Source organism: Opisthocomus hoazin, chromosome Z (genome assembly GCF_030867145.1).
Source record: "Opisthocomus hoazin isolate bOpiHoa1 chromosome Z, bOpiHoa1.hap1, whole genome shotgun sequence".
Taxonomy (NCBI): domain Eukaryota; kingdom Metazoa; phylum Chordata; class Aves; order Opisthocomiformes; family Opisthocomidae; genus Opisthocomus; species Opisthocomus hoazin.
In genome coordinates, this window is record NC_134454.1 from 35719413 (window position 1) to 35738629 (window position 19217).

Genomic DNA, 19217 nt, shown 5'->3' on the forward strand with positions numbered 1-19217 from the left:
AAATTATAAATTATGAAGTATTCACAGCCAAGGTGGAAGGATGTATTGAGTACAGTTTTGCACTGTGTTGTATGTTCAGATTAGTCAATATTTTTAGTAATCAGTTGGATGACAGGAGAGAGAATAAATACATAATTTCACAGAAAATGCTACATCGGAAAAGCTGAAATGCTGAAGGACATGGTTAGAATAAAACTACTTGTGGCAGATTAGAAATGAAGTACAAAAAGTTTAAAAAGGATTGTTTAAGTTTATGCATTTGGGCAGAGTAATCAACAGCAACAATACAGAATAGGGAGCAGTTTGTTTGGCATAGCTCTGTGATACGGCTCAGAGTTACAGTGAAAGACAAAGTGAACATAGCTTAGCAGTATTACACTAGCATGGAGGAGAAAATACTGCAGCTATAGGTTTACACAGGAGTGTAATTTGTCAGACGCATAAAGTAATCTTGTTCTCTGTGCATTGAGGAAGGTTTCAGTTGGGGTATTGTCTCTAGTTCTGCACATAAGGAAAGAGGTTGACAGTCCTGAAGAGAGACTGATGAGGGATGCAGAAAGCATGACCTGCAGGGGATTATTAAAGAATATGTCTTTTATTTTAGAGAATTTATGACAGTCATCAAATGTGCAAAAAGGCTATTTCAAATAAAAAGTGAATAATCTATCTCCATATATACATGGAGGATGGGAAAGGAATAATACACAAATAGCTGCAGAAGGATTTCAGGTTGGATATTGGAAAAACACTTTCTAACGTTAAAACTCACCAAGTGTTGGAATAGATTGTTCAGGAGGCTTGTAGAGTATCTCTCATGAGCTGTCTGTAAGAAGAGTGTGGACAAATGTCTGAATTACTGCCATACAGTTGTTTTTGCCCTGGAGCAAGTGAAGTAATTAGATGACCTCTTGCAGTCACTTCCATTCAATTATTTATGAATCTGTGAAACACACAGCACTCAAACAAGGTCAATCAGACAGGTGTGATGAGGAGAACTGCTTGCAGAAAGACAATAAGATGAGATGTAAATCACAGAATCACAGAATCATAGGGGTTGGAAGCGACCTCTGTGGATCATCTAGTCCAACTCCGCTACCGAAGCAGGGTCACCTACAGGAGGTTGCACAGGACCTCGTCCAGGCAGGTTTTGAATATCTCCAGAGAAGGAGAATCCACAACCTCTCTGAGCAACCTGTTCCAGTGCTCCGTCACCCTCAGAGTGAAGAAGTTCTTCCTCGTGTTCAGATGGAACTTCCTATTACTCAGTTTGTGCCCATTGCCCCTTCTCCTGTCACTGGGCACCACTGAAAAGAGTCTGGACCCATCCTCCTGACACCCACTCTTCAGATATTGATAAGCATTTATAAGGTCCCCTCTCAGCCTTCTCCAGGCTAAACAATCCCAGCTCCCTCAGCCTGTCCTTGTAGGAGGGCTTCTCCAGTCCCCTCACCATCCTCATAGCCCTCCGCTGGACTCTCTCCAGTAGTTCCTCATCTTTCTTGAATTGGGGAACCCAGAACTGGACAGAATACTCCAGATGAGGCCTCACTAGGGCAGTGTAGAGGGGAACGAGAACCTCCCTCAACCTGCTGCCCACACTCTTCTTAATGCACCCCAGGATCGCATTGGCCTTCTTGGCAGCCAGGGCACACTGCTGGCTCATGGTCAGCCTGTCGTCCACCAGCACTCCCAGGTCCCTCTCCACAGAGCTGCTCTCCACCAGGTCAGCCCAGACCCTGTACTGGTGCATGGAGTTGTTCCTCCCCAGGTGCAGGACCCTGCGCTTGCCCTTGTTGAACTTCATCAGGTTCCTCTGTGCCCAGCTCTCCAGCCTGTCCACATCTCATGGAATGGCAGCCACAGCCTTGCGGTGCATCCGCCACTCCTCCCAGTTTTGTGTCATCAGCAGACTTGCTGAGGGTACACTCTGTCCCTTCATCCTGGTCACTGATGAATAAGTTGAATAAAACTGGGCCCAGTAGTGAGCCCTGGGGAACACCACTAGCTACACGCCTCCAACTAGACTCTGCGTCGCTGATGATGATACTCCGAGCTCTGCCATTCATCCAGTTCTCAATCCACCTCAAATATGGACCTTCGTCATGTTTCTAAATAAATTCAGAGAAGGTTTGGAAAAAAAAAACACCTGAAAAGATCCAGAATGCCAAAGGAGAAAAACACTAGTCAGGTCATATAGGTACAATTCTTAGGTACTAATTCCACTGTTTTGGGCTCAGTTTTACAAAATTACATACTTGTGGATGTAAGTTGCTTTAGTTTTGTTCTTGTTTCATATTTATGAATGTGTGAGAATGCTTTACTTTCATGACAGTGCTTTTATTTCACTCCTCTGTCTTCCCTACGTATGTGCTTTGGAAGATTGAATATCCTTATTGCCTATAGCTTCCTTGAAGCCAATAAATAGGTTTATCAAAATACTACAATCAACTTATTTAAGACCTCTTGCTAAGAAGCATCAAAGTCCATCGCATCATCTGTTATGTTGAGAAGAAGTGGCGCAGAACCCCCCACGCGACAGATGTTAATGAAGCCTTTGCTCACCATTAGAGCATGAAGCAGTTAAATGTGATTGAAAGTTTGGTGTTATCTGAGTGATTCTTTCTGTAAAAATTACCCACTTAATTTTGTAAACAAAAAAGGAAAGTACAGCTCAAATGTTTTAAAAACAAAACATTAAGCAGGAATTTCAATACTATTGCTTTCCTCACTGCCTTTACCTTAGTTCTGTTGAGCTCAGGTATTTTTGTAGTGTATAAAATTCTTGTTGGTATTTCACAGCAACAGATGGTATGAAATATCCAGTAAGTGCCCTTTGAAGAAGGAGCTCTTTTTGGAGCTGTCGTTGTTGCTTCTCCTGTTAAAGTATAGTTATGCTATCTTTAAGATAAAACAAGACAAGTTCATTCTGAAGGAAAAGAACATCACAGAGAGAAATTAAAATTTCCCTTTCTAAGGATGGCTTCTTTTGCAGCCTGGATACTGGGGAAAAACAGACCTGGCGATAGTCTTGTTCAGTACTTGGGACTGGATGAGCTTTTTTCAATTGCAGGCTCTTTAAGCTTTGTTTTTAACTGTGTTTCTGCTTACTAGTTCACAGCAGTGTTGGTGAAAGGTAAACCCCCTTACATTCTTTCCAAGTACTGTTCTCTACAGTTACTAGTCAGTTTCAGGTGGACCAAAACTTTATTTCAATTTTTTGAGCCAAATGAATCTGCATCAGAACTAGTCATTATTTTTAGCAGTCAGCTGTACACATTACAAATTTGTTGTCTGATGCCATTCATTGAACTCTAGGAATTCCAAGTGTCTTTCATCCTGAAATCTCTGCCTCAGAGGTAGTCTTTGTAGTATCTTAATCTTGTCCCTGGCTCCAATAATGTGCATTTTCCACTCTAAAAGTTTTAGAAGCTGTACTCTGTGAAGCATTTCTGTTAACTCTTTCATGGACAGCAGTGCAGATGATGACAGATAGTACGATAGTTTTCTTATCCATTATTTTTTTATTAGCAAAGAATTTTAAAATTAGGTATTTATAAAAAATCCTGGGTGCTTTGGGATCCACATTTCTCTAGTCAATCCTCATCCCTTCAGGATTTGTTAATATTTCCACTAAGTAGTTCCTTCTGTCTTCTTTCTCTCTTCACAGATAATCTTTCTTGTATTTACCCTTATCTAATACTTCTTGCTCAAAAAAGCACTTCTCCCCTTTTTCGTACAGCTAGAAAGTTTGTAAACTCTTATGTTTTCTGAGTGCTCGTGTTTTCCTGAGTGCTCTGAGGGAGCTGGGCTTGTTTAGCCTGGAGAAGGCTGAGAGGGGACCTTATAAATGCTTATCAATATCTGAAGGGTAGGTGTCATGAGGATGGGTCCAGACTCTTTTCAGTGGTGCCCAGCGACAGGAGAAGGGGCAACGGGCACAAACTGAGTAATAGGAAGTTCCACCTGAACACGAGGAAGAACTTCTTCACTCTGAGGGTGACGGAGCACTGGAACAGGCTGCCCAGAGAGGTTGTGGATTCTCCTTCTCTGGAGATATTCAAGACCCGTCCGGACGCAGTCCTGTGCAGCCTGCTGTAGGTGACTCTGCTTCGGTAGCGGAGTTGGACTAGATGACCCACAGAGGTCCCTTCCAACCCCTACCTTTCTGTGATTCTGTGATTCTGTCTATATAAGCCATGTTTCAGGAGGAGACTGAACAGGAGAGGGATGATCGTAACTTACAGCCCTAAGTGGCAGCTTGATGGACCTCTGACTTACATGTGATGTGTCCAGCACCTTTTTTTTCAGTATGTCTGTCACCAGGAATACAATGTAATATGCCTAGGACAGAAATACAGAGTGCATATCACCATTACAAATGTCTTGTCAGATTCAGTTTGACACTTACTAGAAGGAACATAAATCAGAGATGTAGCGAAGGGACATCATACAGAAAGAAAGAGATGATACTAGGTGAATATTGGTCTCAGGTCCTTAGCAGTGTTTGGCATTTAGTCCAGGCCATTAGAGATAGTGAAGTCACCTGTTTCCTTTATTTAGTGTCCCTTTTTGATAGCTTTCAGAAAAATGAAGACTGACAGCGGCTGGCACAATCATTCAGGAAGATGTCAGAAATGATGGTGGTGAAAATCCTTTCTCATTGGGTGGCAACCCTCAACTAAACAGTATGCAAGAAGGTGGTGACCTCATGCCATTAATCAGTCAAATGTGTGTCTCGGGAAAAAATTGTCATCTTTTTCATTCCAAACCATAAGTTGAGAAGTTCAAGGACTCTACCACCTGTCTCTTAAATAGTAACCTGCCTGAAATTGTGCAGCTTATCAATTTAATACAAAGTTTCAACTGGAAACAACAAGGGCTTGTGCTGTGCTAGTGCAAATAGCAGCCTTCTTTATCATGTTTGTTGATTTCTAGATTTTCTTGAGACTTTTGAAGAGGTGAAAAATCAGGAATTGGAACGAAAGGCCCAAATAGAAACCAACATTGTTGCACTCCTGGAGCACTCAAGCAGGGTAAGGGCATTTCCCTCCTCCTGTGGCAAGTTACAAATTTAGAAGCACAGAACAGGAGAATGAATGGATAAAGAAAGATGGGGGTTTTTATATATTATACAGTCAGTATCTGCATAATAGTCTCATAAGAGGATTAAACATTAAATTATGTACAACTGTAGTTAAAAAAACACCTTAATTTCTCTTTATTTCTGGGGACAGTTTTGAATATTAGATAATACTAGTGACCAGAATAAAATAAATGTTTGCATAACTGCTAAAACTCATCATCATTGCTATAATGAACATCATTCCAGTCATGATAAACTTTTCAGAATACTGGAAATAAAACTACTGCAATGTTTTGTTTATGTAAAGTCTGCAAAACTCAGTTCATGGGTATTCTGTCACTACTGTTAAGTAGCTGACAACATTCCAGTCGTCTCTCTGATCTACTAAAATTATGTCTGGAATACCCTACTCTGTAGTATTTAATGTAAACACTTTAGAAATTATTCCCATTTGCAGTTTACCATTCTTTTGCACTTTCAAAGCATTTTTTCTTTTGACGTTTTTGGTTCCGTATAATTTTTTCTTACAGAAATCTTTCAGCTGAGTTCTGCTTTGATTATATCATCACTTTAATTGTCTTCTAACTCTTTCAGTGTGGTGTACCATAAGGTATATTTTCGGCATTGACAAGTACTTTAGAAGCGATCAGTATGTCAACACAGTTTATACCTCCTGCATTTTTGTTTCATCTTCACTGGCCTGTCAGTACATTTTTTATCAAAACTTGGCAGAATGAAAATCGTTCACATTTAAATCAGTTCACACTGTTTCCAGTATTTTCAGTCTTCGTAGTAGAAAAACCAAATAATAGACAATATACTAGGACAGCATAGTTTTTTACTTGTCCAGCTACCATTTGTTGTTTCAAAGACACAGCATGTTCTCATTATTGTTATTGGTAACACACAGAATGTGAATCGTATGAAACAAATTTCGTCTGTTACCAATCAAGAGCTGAAGATTATGCAGGAAGACCTCACTTTCAAATCAAATGAAATGCAGAAATCACAGAGCACTGCTAAGAATCTGCTTACAGGTGAGATCAGCAATGAATTTTCAGATTAATTCCTTTAAAAATTCCTTGAGTTGGTACACTAATAACAAGTACAAGATCAGTGATGCCCAAATGTTAAAATACAAATACAGTGGGAAGCTGACAAATTGAAACTCTTGTGGGTAACAAGTGATTTATATTGCTCAGGATTATTTCACATACTATTATCAGTAAAAGATCAGCTTCCTTGCACAGATATACGTTAAACAGATGTATTTTAATACAGGGGTACAAAGTTCTTTGAGCTACAAGTTTGACTTTGCTAACATTCACTGCAAAATAAATGTTTTTCACAGTCTTAAAATAGTGTTTAATAAACTGAAGTAGAGCCTTCCACAGTTGTCTAACCATGTATGATTTGTAAATGTAGTTCTTAGTATCACTTACTTAAGGCTCGTGCTTTTCTAAAGAGGTAGGTACCATGGGTGAAAAACTAGCAACAACAGCTCTCATATCTCAGGCTTTGATTCTGCAAAGTGAATATTCATTTTGATTTAATTTTGGAACTATTCAAATACTTAGAATTAAGTATAAGAATCTGCAGGATCTTGCCTGTGGTTTCAAAAAGCAGACAGTATTTCGTTTTCATTTCCATAACAAGTATCTATTTAGTTCTTTATTTGCACTGTTTATAGTGGAATTGTTCTCATAATTCTAAGCCTTTGCCAGTATCATTATTGGTTCAGCAAGCCTTTCCTTGTTTGTTTGGCTGAAAGGAAGGGGCAGGAATTAAGAACCATAAATCATTTTGTTCGAAGGCTATTACGTACTGTACTTGGTAGTAATTTTCAAAATAGGAGGCTGTATTGTAACATCAAAGTAGTTATGTGCAAAGAAGTTGTTATGCACAGAATGTTACACAAATTGATTGTTCTGTTGTGAGTTTGAACATTTAGTGTTCGCTTGTCTGCAAATACTCATTTTGCAGTTCTAGCATAGTTTAAAAAGCTGGGCTATACATTACAAGTTCAAATAAATGATTTTTTCTTCTTTCATGTAAGCATCAATTCTTACTACTTTACAATATAAGGATGTTCTGGAAGCACTAGCGCTATAGAGAAGTAATTAAAAGACATTTCTTTCTTCACAAGGGGAGAGAAGGAAGTTACAGTACATAATTTCCAGCAGATCATTTAAATGGTTCATAAGTAAACTTCTGAAAGCAAGGAGTCACAGATGCTGCAATAAACAACTTAAGGTTCTTCAAAAATACAGTGAATGTTCAGTTTGCACGGTTTAAGTTCTTCCTAACCCTTGAATTATCATACAGTCATCATCTTCAGGATTCTTTTGTTGTGCTTGAAGTCTGGATTTCCATGTTTTCTTGCTGTAACAAAGATATAAAAAGTCCACCAGGAGAGTCCTTAAAAAAAAAAGGGGGGGGGGGGGGGGGGGGGGGGGAAGAAAAAGAAACCATGGAGAGTAAACAAAAGTGCTGATGGCATAGTTTCCCAAAAACATTTCCCTGGGTCACTGTAGTTTGGTCTGAGAGTTTGCTGCTGTGTACACACTGCCTGCTAGACGCTGCAGCTTCATGGCGTATCAGAAGGAACTGGGCTGCATCCTCTTCCTGTCTCTTCCCCTAGAGAAGTTTTGAGGAATTTTGGTTTTTAGTTTTTTTCATTGAGGCTGTTTCTGGATGAGGATAAAATTCACCTTTTCCAATTTCTTCCCTTCTCTTCAGAAAGTGTGAATGGATAGGAATAGCCCACTGCTGTCTCACCATAGTTTTTATCAGTAAATAGATAGAACAGTCTAAAAATCCTTTCTGACTTCTTTGGTATTTATGTTGTTATTACTCTTTACATGTAAAATAAATCCCAATTAGTCAACTAAGTATTATTTTAAAATAACAAAATATAAATATTAGAACAACTACATAAAAAACAAAAATGCTGTGATTAAATAAATCCTTAAGAAAATCTAAAGTTTTTTTCTGCTATTTCTCTCCAATTTGAATTATTTTTATTTTCTAAGTCTATTTTTTACTGGTTTTAGTGTTAAAGCCCTGATTTATTGAGGTCCTGAAGCATTTGTCTGTCTTTAAACCGCAGTGCGATAGGTACAAGAGAAGTAGAGCTGCGGTCTATTCACTCATGTTTTAGGATCTGACATTGACCAATACCAGTAACATCAAAGTGAAACTACAGACAGTTATGAAATATTCTAGACAGAGGGAAGGTCTTTTCTTAAGCTCTTTAGGGTGGAAGGCAGCATAAACATTGAATCACAGACATAGAATGCACTTCCAAATCTTTTATTTTTAAGCCCTTTTTTTTACTGATATGGAAATTTTTTGTATTTATATAAATGCTCTGCACATACAGGACCCTTTCAGTCTTATCCTATGGAATTGTGTTCCTCAGGATAATTACATACTGTACACAATAGTAATTTTAATATAGGAGTCTGACTTACGGGATGATTGTGAAGATCAAATTTTTTTCCTTCATTCATATTAACATTCCCATGAATAACAAAATCAGAAAGATATGAAGGAGCTGTTTGTATTGCTTAAGTATAGCATAAACCTTTATATACTGGACAATGTATTATGAAGTAAAAAGTACTGTTAATTAGAGATTGTGTATCTGGTGATCTAGAGAGTCAAAAACTGCAGATGGACCTGCAGAAGATGGAACTCTTGGAAGGGAAGATGGTTGATGAACTGGCTTCTCTTAAAGACAAAATTGAACAAACAAAAGCGGAGCTGGAGGTCTATAATAATTTGCCAGCTCTGAAAGCATCAGGAGAAGAGAAGAAAAAGGTAATACAAGGAATAAAATCTTAGGTTATACAGAATTTCTGTGGTTTTGAGTACCTGGGCGGGGGATCCAGCTCTATGACGGGGAATCCTGACTGATAGCTGAAAACTGGGTTTGCACACTGGTACAAATGAATCCAAATGCCTCTCTGCCTATATATATGATTTACTAACTGGGTACAAGGCCAAACCGTGACAGTACATGTAGCAGGCTATAAGATGGATACCGTTTGGTAATTTCCTTCCACAAAATTTCCCATTTGTTTTAGTGATTCATCTGAACTTTTCTTCTGTAACTTGCGACTATCTGTACGTTTGAATTTAGCAATCTAACCACAGAATCCAAACAACAAAGAAAAATCTGTCTTGTGTGTATTTGCTCTAAGACAAACTCCCATCTAGAGCACTTCCCATTTCACATGAGATATGTTTCTTACAAATTCTTAACGTCAGTATTCCCACTGGTGCTGATATAGTATGGTCTAAGCCTACAGCTTGGTCATAATCATTTAATATTGTGTTTAGGATAAAACATGCATTGTTAGAGAAAACCCTTATGAGTTCTTTATGCATATGATCTTGTTCTGAAAAGAAGAAGAAGTAGCATCTTGAAAGCTGAATTAAAGTAATTTGTCTGTAGCCTACAGCAAATGAACTCATCCATTAATCAGTTTGTGTTGGTTTTTTTCCAAATAGAGGCTCCAGGACGACAAAGAAAAGTTAACAAAACGTAGCCACGGTTTCAAGAAAATAATGGAGCACTTGAATGCAGAGTATGAGACACTAAAGAGAGATCTGCAAGAGAATGAGACACATTCTCAGGTACAACTTCAAGCTACAAGTTATCTCTTCAAGTTGTTTCTGTTGCGGTTCCGCTTTTCTCGCGCACAAGAAGCATTGTATGGACAGAATCAGTTTATTCCTTCTCAGGGAGTTTTCCAATTTATGTGTTGTAAATGTGAAGCCATATTTTCTGTTTTCAAAGAAAAGTTAGTATCGTGCCAATAAATTTCTTATAAGCTTTGGATTTCAAAGTCACTAGGCAGAGTTTTTTCTGAGCGTAAAAACTGTGCGAATCCTTTGTTTAAGTGTTTATACTAATCTTGCTCAGAACTCCCCCTTTTCCCCTTCCTTTGCTTGAGGAGTTTTGAGGACCAACTTAGAAAAAAACGACAGGAAATAAAGTCAGTACTAATTAGATAAGACCCCTTTTGCTTTTAAAGTTATGGTGGTAGGATTTTTCTTGCAACCTGTGCTATTAATTCCATTTCCCTTTTTCCAGTCCTTCTGCTTCTTGCAGACCACTGAGGTTTTATGGTTTGTTCAGACTTCTTTAAACCCAGGGAACTTTGGTATATGAGTATATTTACATTTCCATTTCAAAAGTGAATCAGGAAAGATGTTATAAACTCCTGAGCAGCTTTGATTATTCCATTATAAACACCCATAAATTGCTGTCTTTTTGGCAACAGAACTTTACTGACATAAAGGTTTGAATGCAAAGAATGAAAATGAATAACCTCAACATAAGCTGAACAATGGAAATTTATTATTTTCTCTGCATTTCCCGGATTTTTATTGTTTCAGGTTGTTGACATCTTTGTTCTTTAAAGTTTACTTTTTTCTAATTCAGTTAAGAGCTGAAGGTGATATCTATACATGTTTAAGTTAACTTTCTTCTGGAGTGAAATTTATGAAGTGGATGAGAGAGCATAGCTCTAAATGAGGAGATACATGTATACACTCGTAGCATACGATCATTGTGGGCTAACTCCAGAGTGATGGTATAAATCCCCAAAGCTGCATGCCAAAGTCTGCAAGACTTCTGATACTGCATATTTTTTATGGCAAGATCAGATTCTTATTCCTAGAGATTATGTAAATCAGAAATGGATACCCAGTCCATGTTAAGATACTTGCATCATGATGCTAAAATGTTTAAATAAAATGGTAGTTCTACAGCATTTCTTCGGTTCATTAAGCTGCAGCAGTTCTATTTCATTGTGTGCAAAAAGGGCTTGTTTCTTTGCTTTATATGTCATGAGTATAAATGTCATGAGGGTGAATAAAGGTATAGTTTAAAATAGCTGATTAGTTGGCATGCATCGAGTGTTTTGAAGTACAAATAGTGTTTACATATCTTCAGGGTTTGAGCAATTTCACAAGCACTCGACTGCATGAGTTGTATCATTCAAGGAGTTACTATGAAAATGCACTGAATATTTCCTTTGGTGTGTATCAGACAGTATTTTAAACCTAGGCTCCTTCACTGGCTGTATTGCATGTAGCAACATCTAGAAAGGGGGCAATAAAAATCATAGTTGGTCAGAAATATTATATCTTGGAAATAAATGACTGCCATGTTTGCTGTGAAGCAGTATGCTAGATAACTGATTCTTCGCTTTAATATTTATTTTGAGTAGTAGAGCAAATATTTTCATATCTTCTAGCTTACGAAGAAGCTTTTAAGTAAAATGTTGCAATATTTTCCTAATTTATTACCTTAGACTCCACTGAAAGTTTAGTCTCAGAATGATTTTCGGTTTTTGCATTTGAAAATAACATCCGCATATCTTGAAATGCAGAACCTTGAACAGTAGCATCAGAAAAACAAAGATTATAAAATTGCATTGTAAGGAAGCAGCCATCGATATAATGTCCACATCAGTTTCCTGTTGATGCTGAAAGTATTGAAGAAGTGCCAGCATTTAACCCACACTCCTACAATCTTCTCACTGCAGCTCTGTTCTTATCAGAGCTTCTGGCATCAGGCAGGAAACTTAACTATGGAAGTAAGGAAGTTTCTTCTGTATAGCTCAAAGTCCAAGGCAGTGTCAGGAAATATTGTATCTTTGGTGATTTTAGATCTTACTGATTTTAAAAAGAGATCATTTAAATGATATGAAGTATAATGAGAATTAGTATCTCCCTGGAGTGTTCAGTTTTTTGCGTCTGACTTGCTTACACATTTCCCTATACGACAAGTCTTGAATTCTCATCTGATTTTTTCCATATACCATTGCAGTTGCATGCAGTGTTTTTATATATAGAGATGTATGAATTGTTAAATTATTTACAGGCTAATCATTGGCAGCTTTACAAATCATTTTGTTATTGTTATCTCATTTTTGTAGAATTTTTTCTGAAATAACTTTGATCTTACCAGGTGATAAAGTACAAGGTATTGATACAACATTTTTGGAAGATTCTCTGTATAATAATCATTTGCATTTTTGCCTCTTTTTATGTTTTCAGCTTACAAATTTGGAGAGGAAGTGGCAGCACCATGAGCAAAATAACTTTATGATGAAGGAATGTATCCTTTTCTTTAAGAACTACAGTAAAATTCATGCACTGCATTAATGGAGGAAGAAGTCTGTTTCCTCCAGCAGCATAAGACAGGACGGAATGGGGAGCAGGAGATAGGGGAGGAGGGGAAAGGCAATGCTTTGCAAATGTCTGGTTGGATGATAGTTTTGCCATTAGGTTTCATATGATGATGAGGTGTCGCTAGGTTTCATACAAAGATCATCTTCACATCTGTCCAGTCGTATCTGAAATAAGCAAGTGTAGCATTGTTTGAAAATCTGTGTAGCATGGTGACTTTGCATGGTATTTTGCATTTTTAAAACACCGTAAGTATAAATGATGAAAAACTAAACAACAAATTATATGCAGTTAATGTATTTCTTATTAAATAGAAGAAAAATTGCATATTACAGGGAAAAAAAATAGATAAACGTGGTAAGGTATGACAAGGAGATGCTTTAGCTACAAAATGGGCTGGGATGGGGGAACTGCATTGTAGCTCTCCCGTTATGTGATACTATTTAAAGAGTTACATTCCACTAATCATATAAGACCTTCCAAAACATCAGCAAAATCTTATTTGCTACAATTGACTTTCATAAGGTAGTTTTTGAAATTAGCAAAAGCGGTGAATTTTTTTTAACTAGAATTGATGGTTCTTATCTTGTCCAATTCTCCATAGTTGCTATAGAGATCTGAGTAGAGTATAGTTGCAATTTTATTTTATATTCTAGGGACTTTGAATTCACTGCAGTAAATTCACTTCTTTAAAATTATTTAGGAAACAAAAAATCTGAAATACCAAAGATGCATAGAATCACTGTTACATGATTATAGTACAGATGTAATTGATAAAAGTGACAGCAAAATTAGACCGTGTCCTTCAGTGTTGTGTGTTGGACAATGGACGTTGCTACATGTCTCAGAAAATGGCAGAAGAATATATTTCAGGAAATTCTGTAATAGCCTAGGCATCGGGGGCGGGGGGGGAATGGTAATGTAGGATCTGTATACAGAGTTATTTTTTTTCATGTAACAAATATCCCGTTTCTTGTATCTGATAAATGCTGTAATACCTAGAAAAAATCTGAAAAATATTTTGGACAATTTAATGTCATTGGAGACACCTCGTCTGTGAAGACGGCTTTACAGGAATATCTTATTAAAGCAAGAATCTTAGATCTTATTTTTTCTAACAGAAAAAATTCTAAAAGAAACCAAGAGAAAAACTTGATCAGGATGTTGAAAGTGCCTCCAAGTGCAGACCATGGTACAGAGTTTTGTGTCTGCTTGGGCTACTGGAATGACAGATCCTGATTTCATGGACTAGGACTCTTGTAGCCGGAGTTCTGAAGTGCTGGACTGTATGGCTGTAAATAGCTGAATGCCTTGAAATGGTTTTGTTTGCAATGTAGCAATGGACAGAGTGCCCCACGAGGGACCTATTGCCTATATATATGAAAACAAAACTGACTCAGGCATGTAGTCTCTTTTTTTACCATGCTTGGCGTGAGATCGCAGCTAGTAAATTGGTGTAAGTCTTTTAGACCCCATTTGAGTTTTTTCCATTATTTGCAACCTTTGACAGTTTTCATGAAAGGAAATGTAACTGTATTGTGGTTCCCTTATGATCTCTAATTATGCTAATATTTATACTGGCAGTTTGTTTCCTTAATTCTTTTAATCAGTCATAGCAATAAAAAGTCAGGAGAGTGACTACCAGCCGATAATGAAGAATGTGAGAAAGCTGGTCACAGAATACAACAAAGCCCTCATAGAAGCTTTACAGAACACCAAGAACTGAACCCAGGCACTTCCTTCCTGCCCCAGTGGACCAACAATGAGAGATGTGCACAGGCAGCATGGAAAGCTGGACTACTGAGTGGATTTGCTCACCACTACTGTGACAGATATTTTTAAAAGTATTTTTCCAGGTTTTTAGAAGTCACAGGTTTTAGTTGTATCCTGCCTTTTGCAACATTTACAATTTTTAGAAATAAACTTCTGAATTTTAGAAACTTGTAGCAACAAAAAGAAAATACTGCACGAGTGTAAAATCATCAGAACATTATACTGAGGCCCATTGCTGGTTTGCATCTCACATGTGAAACTTCAGTCTGCTTGACTCAATGAATCTCTAGTTGTCTTGTAGTCCTATCCTTGCCAAACACAATAGGAGTTTTCTCTGAATAAGGACTGCCTGACAGGCTCTCATATGCATTATCTTTAATTAAGTGTATAGTAAGATAAATGGTAATATCAGCATACCATCCCTATTTAAATAGTAATTTATAACAGGTAAGGAAAACATCCTTACTTTACTTAAGGACAAGCATCTTTTTAAGTCCGAATTGCTTGATAGTATAAATTCTTTTAATAAAAGCAAATGTACTTTGGATCTGTCAGCAAATTTTAATTTCCCAATGGAGAGCTGATTAACTTCCTTATTTTATATTTTTTTAATGTAATTATAAGGAGAGGACTGTGATAAGAAGTAGTGAAACACAGCTAATACCGACCTTGTGCAGAGCATTTTACTTTTGTAGTATTCAGCAGTAAAGGAAATAACAGGGGAAATTATTTATACTTTCTGCAATTTTTTTTCCTCAAGTTTCAAGCTGCAGTGTAATATGCAATCTGTACTTTGACAAAAATACATAGAAAGAGATTCAACATAGAGCAAAACCAGGAATGATACAGAAATGCTTTATGATACAGAAATTTCAAAAAACTTTTACATAAAACAAAATTTTCTTGCATGTATTTCTCTCACATTCTACATGTAATGTAATTATAAATTACCTATTATTTCTTCCAACTGGTATATTGTAAACTCGTCCTGATCAAAAAGAAAAAAGCGCAGTTGATTATAGGTAGGAATCTTAGCCAGACAGTAATCTAGCCTTTTACAAAAAATAATAAAAAACAGTGGGGTCTGGATTTATAGTTGTTCTGCTCTCTTAGAAAAGTTTAGTGAAGAAGAGGTGGACGATATGTTTCACTTTATAGAACTGGAATAAACAAAGAATTAGAAAATGTGTTGAGTCTGTTAAAACAGAAGTTCTGTATTATTGTCACTAAATTTCTCCAAATCTATGATTGTCATTTTGAGTATAGAAAGGTATGTAAAACAAAAATATTGAAGATTCTTGCAGAGGCCACTGTGTTTCCAAATTCAGCACAGTAAATGCTGTTTCTGTGTATATTTATGTCTGTATAATATTTAGAGGTATTGGAACAGGATTTCTATAAATCAAGGACTGTTATCTAGGGGAAATTCCCACTAATGTCTCTTCCTTCCTGTCAAAGTTTCAGCTATTCCACAGACAGCCCATTAGTTGCTGAGATAAAGCTGAAGTCTAATATTCTCACCAGTCAAACCATCAGCCGGAGAGATCACCTTCTGAATTCCACTTGTGCTACAATAACATATTTTCATGAACAATGGAAAAAAGCTGCAGACTGAATAAACAGACTGCTTTAAATTCGCTTTCACTCAGGGCAGGGGATGATTTTATGCCTTGGTAGTGATTCTGTAAGATAACGTGGCAAAGTTTACAGGTTTTTGTTGTGTTCCCTATGAGGTGCCTGACATAAAACCCCTTTCTCTAGCATGCTGTTCTTTTCCTTGTTCTGTTGAAGGATCTCCAGATTACTGTTTTCTGTCTGAGAATCTCATCAATCATTCCTTCTTTTAATAGTTCATCCTTACAGTCCTGGGTCATGGTCATAGTACCCATGGCTGAAAAGAACTGTATGGATTCTAAATAGTGAGCTACGTATCAGGCGTTTAATCTGCCTCTAGGAGATAAACTCATTCCCAGTAGTGAGCTGAGTAAATTATATCCATATCTAGCTCCTAAAGTCTGAGTGAAAATAACTTTTTCTTTAACTCTTTTCTTTTTTTCTTTTTAATACAAGTTTAAGTACCAGACACATGGCATTTTTTTCACCAAAGTGGCTGTGTGTATATCAGGACCCTAATTCAGTAACACAGGTCTCTCTACCTAGGCAACCCTTTATCCATTTTATGGTATGACTTCAAACTGAGAGGACATTAGTCAAGTGGCAGCATCTATGGGGTGGAGAAATTTAAAACCTTTCCTGCTCACCTGTCTCACCGGGGCTGAGTAGAGGTAGGGATCACCTCCCTCAGCCTGCTGGCAATGCCCTTCCTAACACACCCCAGCATACTGTTGGCCTTTTTTTCTGAGGATTGTTGGCTCATGGTCAGCTTGGTGTCTGCCAGGGTCCTTCTCAGCAAAGGTGCTTTCCAGCCACATGGCCCACAGAGTATGTGGGTGCCTGGGTTGTTCCTCCCCCAGGGCAGGACTGTGCATTTATACTTGTGGAAGCTCATGAGATTCCTGTCTGCCTGTTTCTTCAGCCTGTTGAGGTCCCTCTGAACAGCAGCACACCCATCTGCTGCATCAGCCACTCCTCCCAGATTTGTATCATCTGCAGACTTGAGGGTGCACTCTGACCCATCATCCAGGTCATTAGTGAAACAATTAAACAGTATCGACATGAGTATCTGCCACCACAACTGACTGGCCTTCAGGTGGACTTCAGGCCACTGGTCACGCAGTGAGACCCAAGCCAGTTTTCAGTCCACCTCACTGTCCACTTACCTCACCTGTACTTTGTTAACTTATCTATGAGGATTTTGTGGGAAACCCTGTCAAATGCCTTGCTAATGTTGAGGTAAACAACATCCACACCTCTCTCCTTGCTCGCTGAGTTTGTTACCTCCTTCGGGAAGGCTATCAATCAGGTCAGTTAAGCATAATTTCCCCTTTATAAATCCATGCTATCTATTCACGATCACCTTCCCATCCTTCCTGTGTCTGGAAATGGTTTCCAGCAGAAGTTGCTCCATCTCTTTCTCAGGGATGGAGATGAGGCTGACCAGCCTGTACTTCCTTAGCTCGCTCTTGTTGCTTTTCCTGAAGGTAGGAGTGATACTTGCTTTCTTTCAGTCCTCAGAAGCCACTCCCTATCATCATGAAAAAAATATAATCGAGAATGGCCTTGCAGTGCCATCAGCAACCTCCCACTGCACATGTGGGTGCATCCCAACAAGCCTCATGGACTGACATATGTCCAGTTTGTTCAAAAGTTCCCCAACCTGGTCCTCCTCCAGGAAGATGCCACTGAAGCATTAGAATACCAGGTTTGACAGTGTCTGTCACTCCAAATCCCACTTCACTGGCACACTGAATGGAAATAAGCACATCAATTCCAAAATCTTCTAACCAAAAGGTCTGTTAATTCTATATCACGTTTGTGCTTTGCATCAGGACTGTCATTATTCCCAGCTCATGATGGGGTGACACTGCACCAACGTTGTTGCCATATTCAGGGACGTCATCATATCTCCAGGCAAACTGTATTTTTGCTGCAGGCAAGACTAATCCTCTTATTGGTCTTCCTGCTTCATCGTATCTTTACTGCTTTTCATTGTGATCAATAAAGCTTTTTTTTCTTTCTAAAATGAGTTGATTTTTTTCCTTGTGTTAGTGAGATTAGAAGACAATATGCAGCATTCTTGTGAGCAATTTCAGATAGGCGGAACACTGAGATTCTTTTTTAGTTCTCGCTGCCTGATGACATTACTTAATGTTTCTTAGTGCTTGTATGTGCTGCTTCACAGTCAGAGGGATACATTAACAAAGTGCAGTGGTTGTAAAGCCTTTCAGTACACTTCTGTTTTTCACAAGTGTAACACAAAAATACAAGGCATAACGCAGACCTTATGATGAGGCACTAGCTATAAGAATATCGTCGTTTGAGGAGAAAGGTATTAAAATACCTACTTTATTCTGCAAAGTACCTGCTTTGATTGAAGGCTTTGGAAACATGTCTCATAGCGATAAGGCATCTGGGTGGGGTGGACGTGGCGATTGTCTCCAGTGAAAAAAGCCCTTGGATTCTGTCTACTTACTTACTGTCTACCCTTGCAAATTCTCCTTTCAGGAAGGAGGACTAGTCGGACAATATGCCAAATGTGTGAAATGGAGGAAGCCTCCCACATTTAACAAAAAAAAAAAAGAACCAGAACTGTAAAATGATCTGCTCTTGCTTCCTTTTGTAAAGCTAATTCCTTGAAAGCTACACTCATTTAAAGTGACTGGGCTTGATTCACTGAGCACTGGTATCTTTGGATCAGGCTCAAGATTTCTACTGTGCAGCAAAGGATGGGTAAGGTGCAAGACCTCTGTCTCCAACATACAACACGAGTTCACCCACAAATACTCTTTCAAGTGGGGTGAGAGGGACTCAGCACCTCTGAAAATTAGAAAGAACAAGAAAATAATGATTATAACAGAAATTATAATAGCATCAGTCACACCAACAGTTATGCATGAGGGGCAAAATTCCAAATAAAGTCTTCAGATTTTCAGTATCCCTCCTCTTCCTTCTTTTTCTTCCAAATTATTTGAATTTGAGAGGGTGTTTAATGGCCTAGATTTGTGTGGAAGTTTGCTGTATTTAATAACTTTTTAGGATTATTCAGCTGAAAGTTACTGAAGTTCTTTACCTATATGCAAATCTACTTTTTAACTTCTCATCTTAACATGAGAAGTGCATGTTTTTCACACGTCCATATTTCAAGAACTGCTAAAATTATGTTGTTCAAACCCTCAAAAAGATTTGCCACTTAGAAATCTTTGTCTCACACAGAGAGAAGACTGAAGTTAAAACTGGAGTGTTCAAGAGAAGGAACTGTTACACTGCAGCTCACCAACAACGCTCATGCAGCTGTCCTATATCAGGACAAGATTTTAGCCAATCCCAGTGTGACATAAATTTGGTACATAGCAAAATTATCACTGAGCTGCACTTGTTGAATGCTGGTTAAAGTTAAATAAATTTAAGTAATGCAGTCGTCAAATAAAAAATACTATTAGAATCACATTAACAGTGTGAAATTAGTTCAGTGGAAGATAGAGGGTCCTGCAAACAGGATTTTATGAATGAATTTTTGTAACCTTAATGAATGAAA

General features: G+C 37.9%; 1 protein-coding gene across 2 annotated transcripts in view; it reads left to right on the plus strand.

Annotated features, from left to right (window-relative positions):
- The window catches only part of IFT74 (intraflagellar transport 74), a 43388-nt gene extending 25778 nt beyond the window's left edge, over nt 1-17610 (plus strand). The window contains exons 15-20 of one of the 2 annotated variants that reach the window (XM_075410904.1): nt 4936-5033; nt 5994-6120; nt 8742-8905; nt 9599-9724; nt 12158-12218; nt 13900-17610. In XM_075410904.1, coding sequence (XP_075267019.1) covers nt 4936-5033; nt 5994-6120; nt 8742-8905; nt 9599-9724; nt 12158-12218; nt 13900-14015 — 692 coding nt within the window. In that variant the 3' untranslated portion in view covers nt 14016-17610. Of the gene's footprint in view, nt 1-4935; nt 5034-5993; nt 6121-8741; nt 8906-9598; nt 9725-12157; nt 12219-13899 lie in introns of those variants that run through there. The other variant, XM_075410905.1, reaches the window with a different exon arrangement.
- Nucleotides 17611-19217: the final 1607 nt, after the last annotated feature.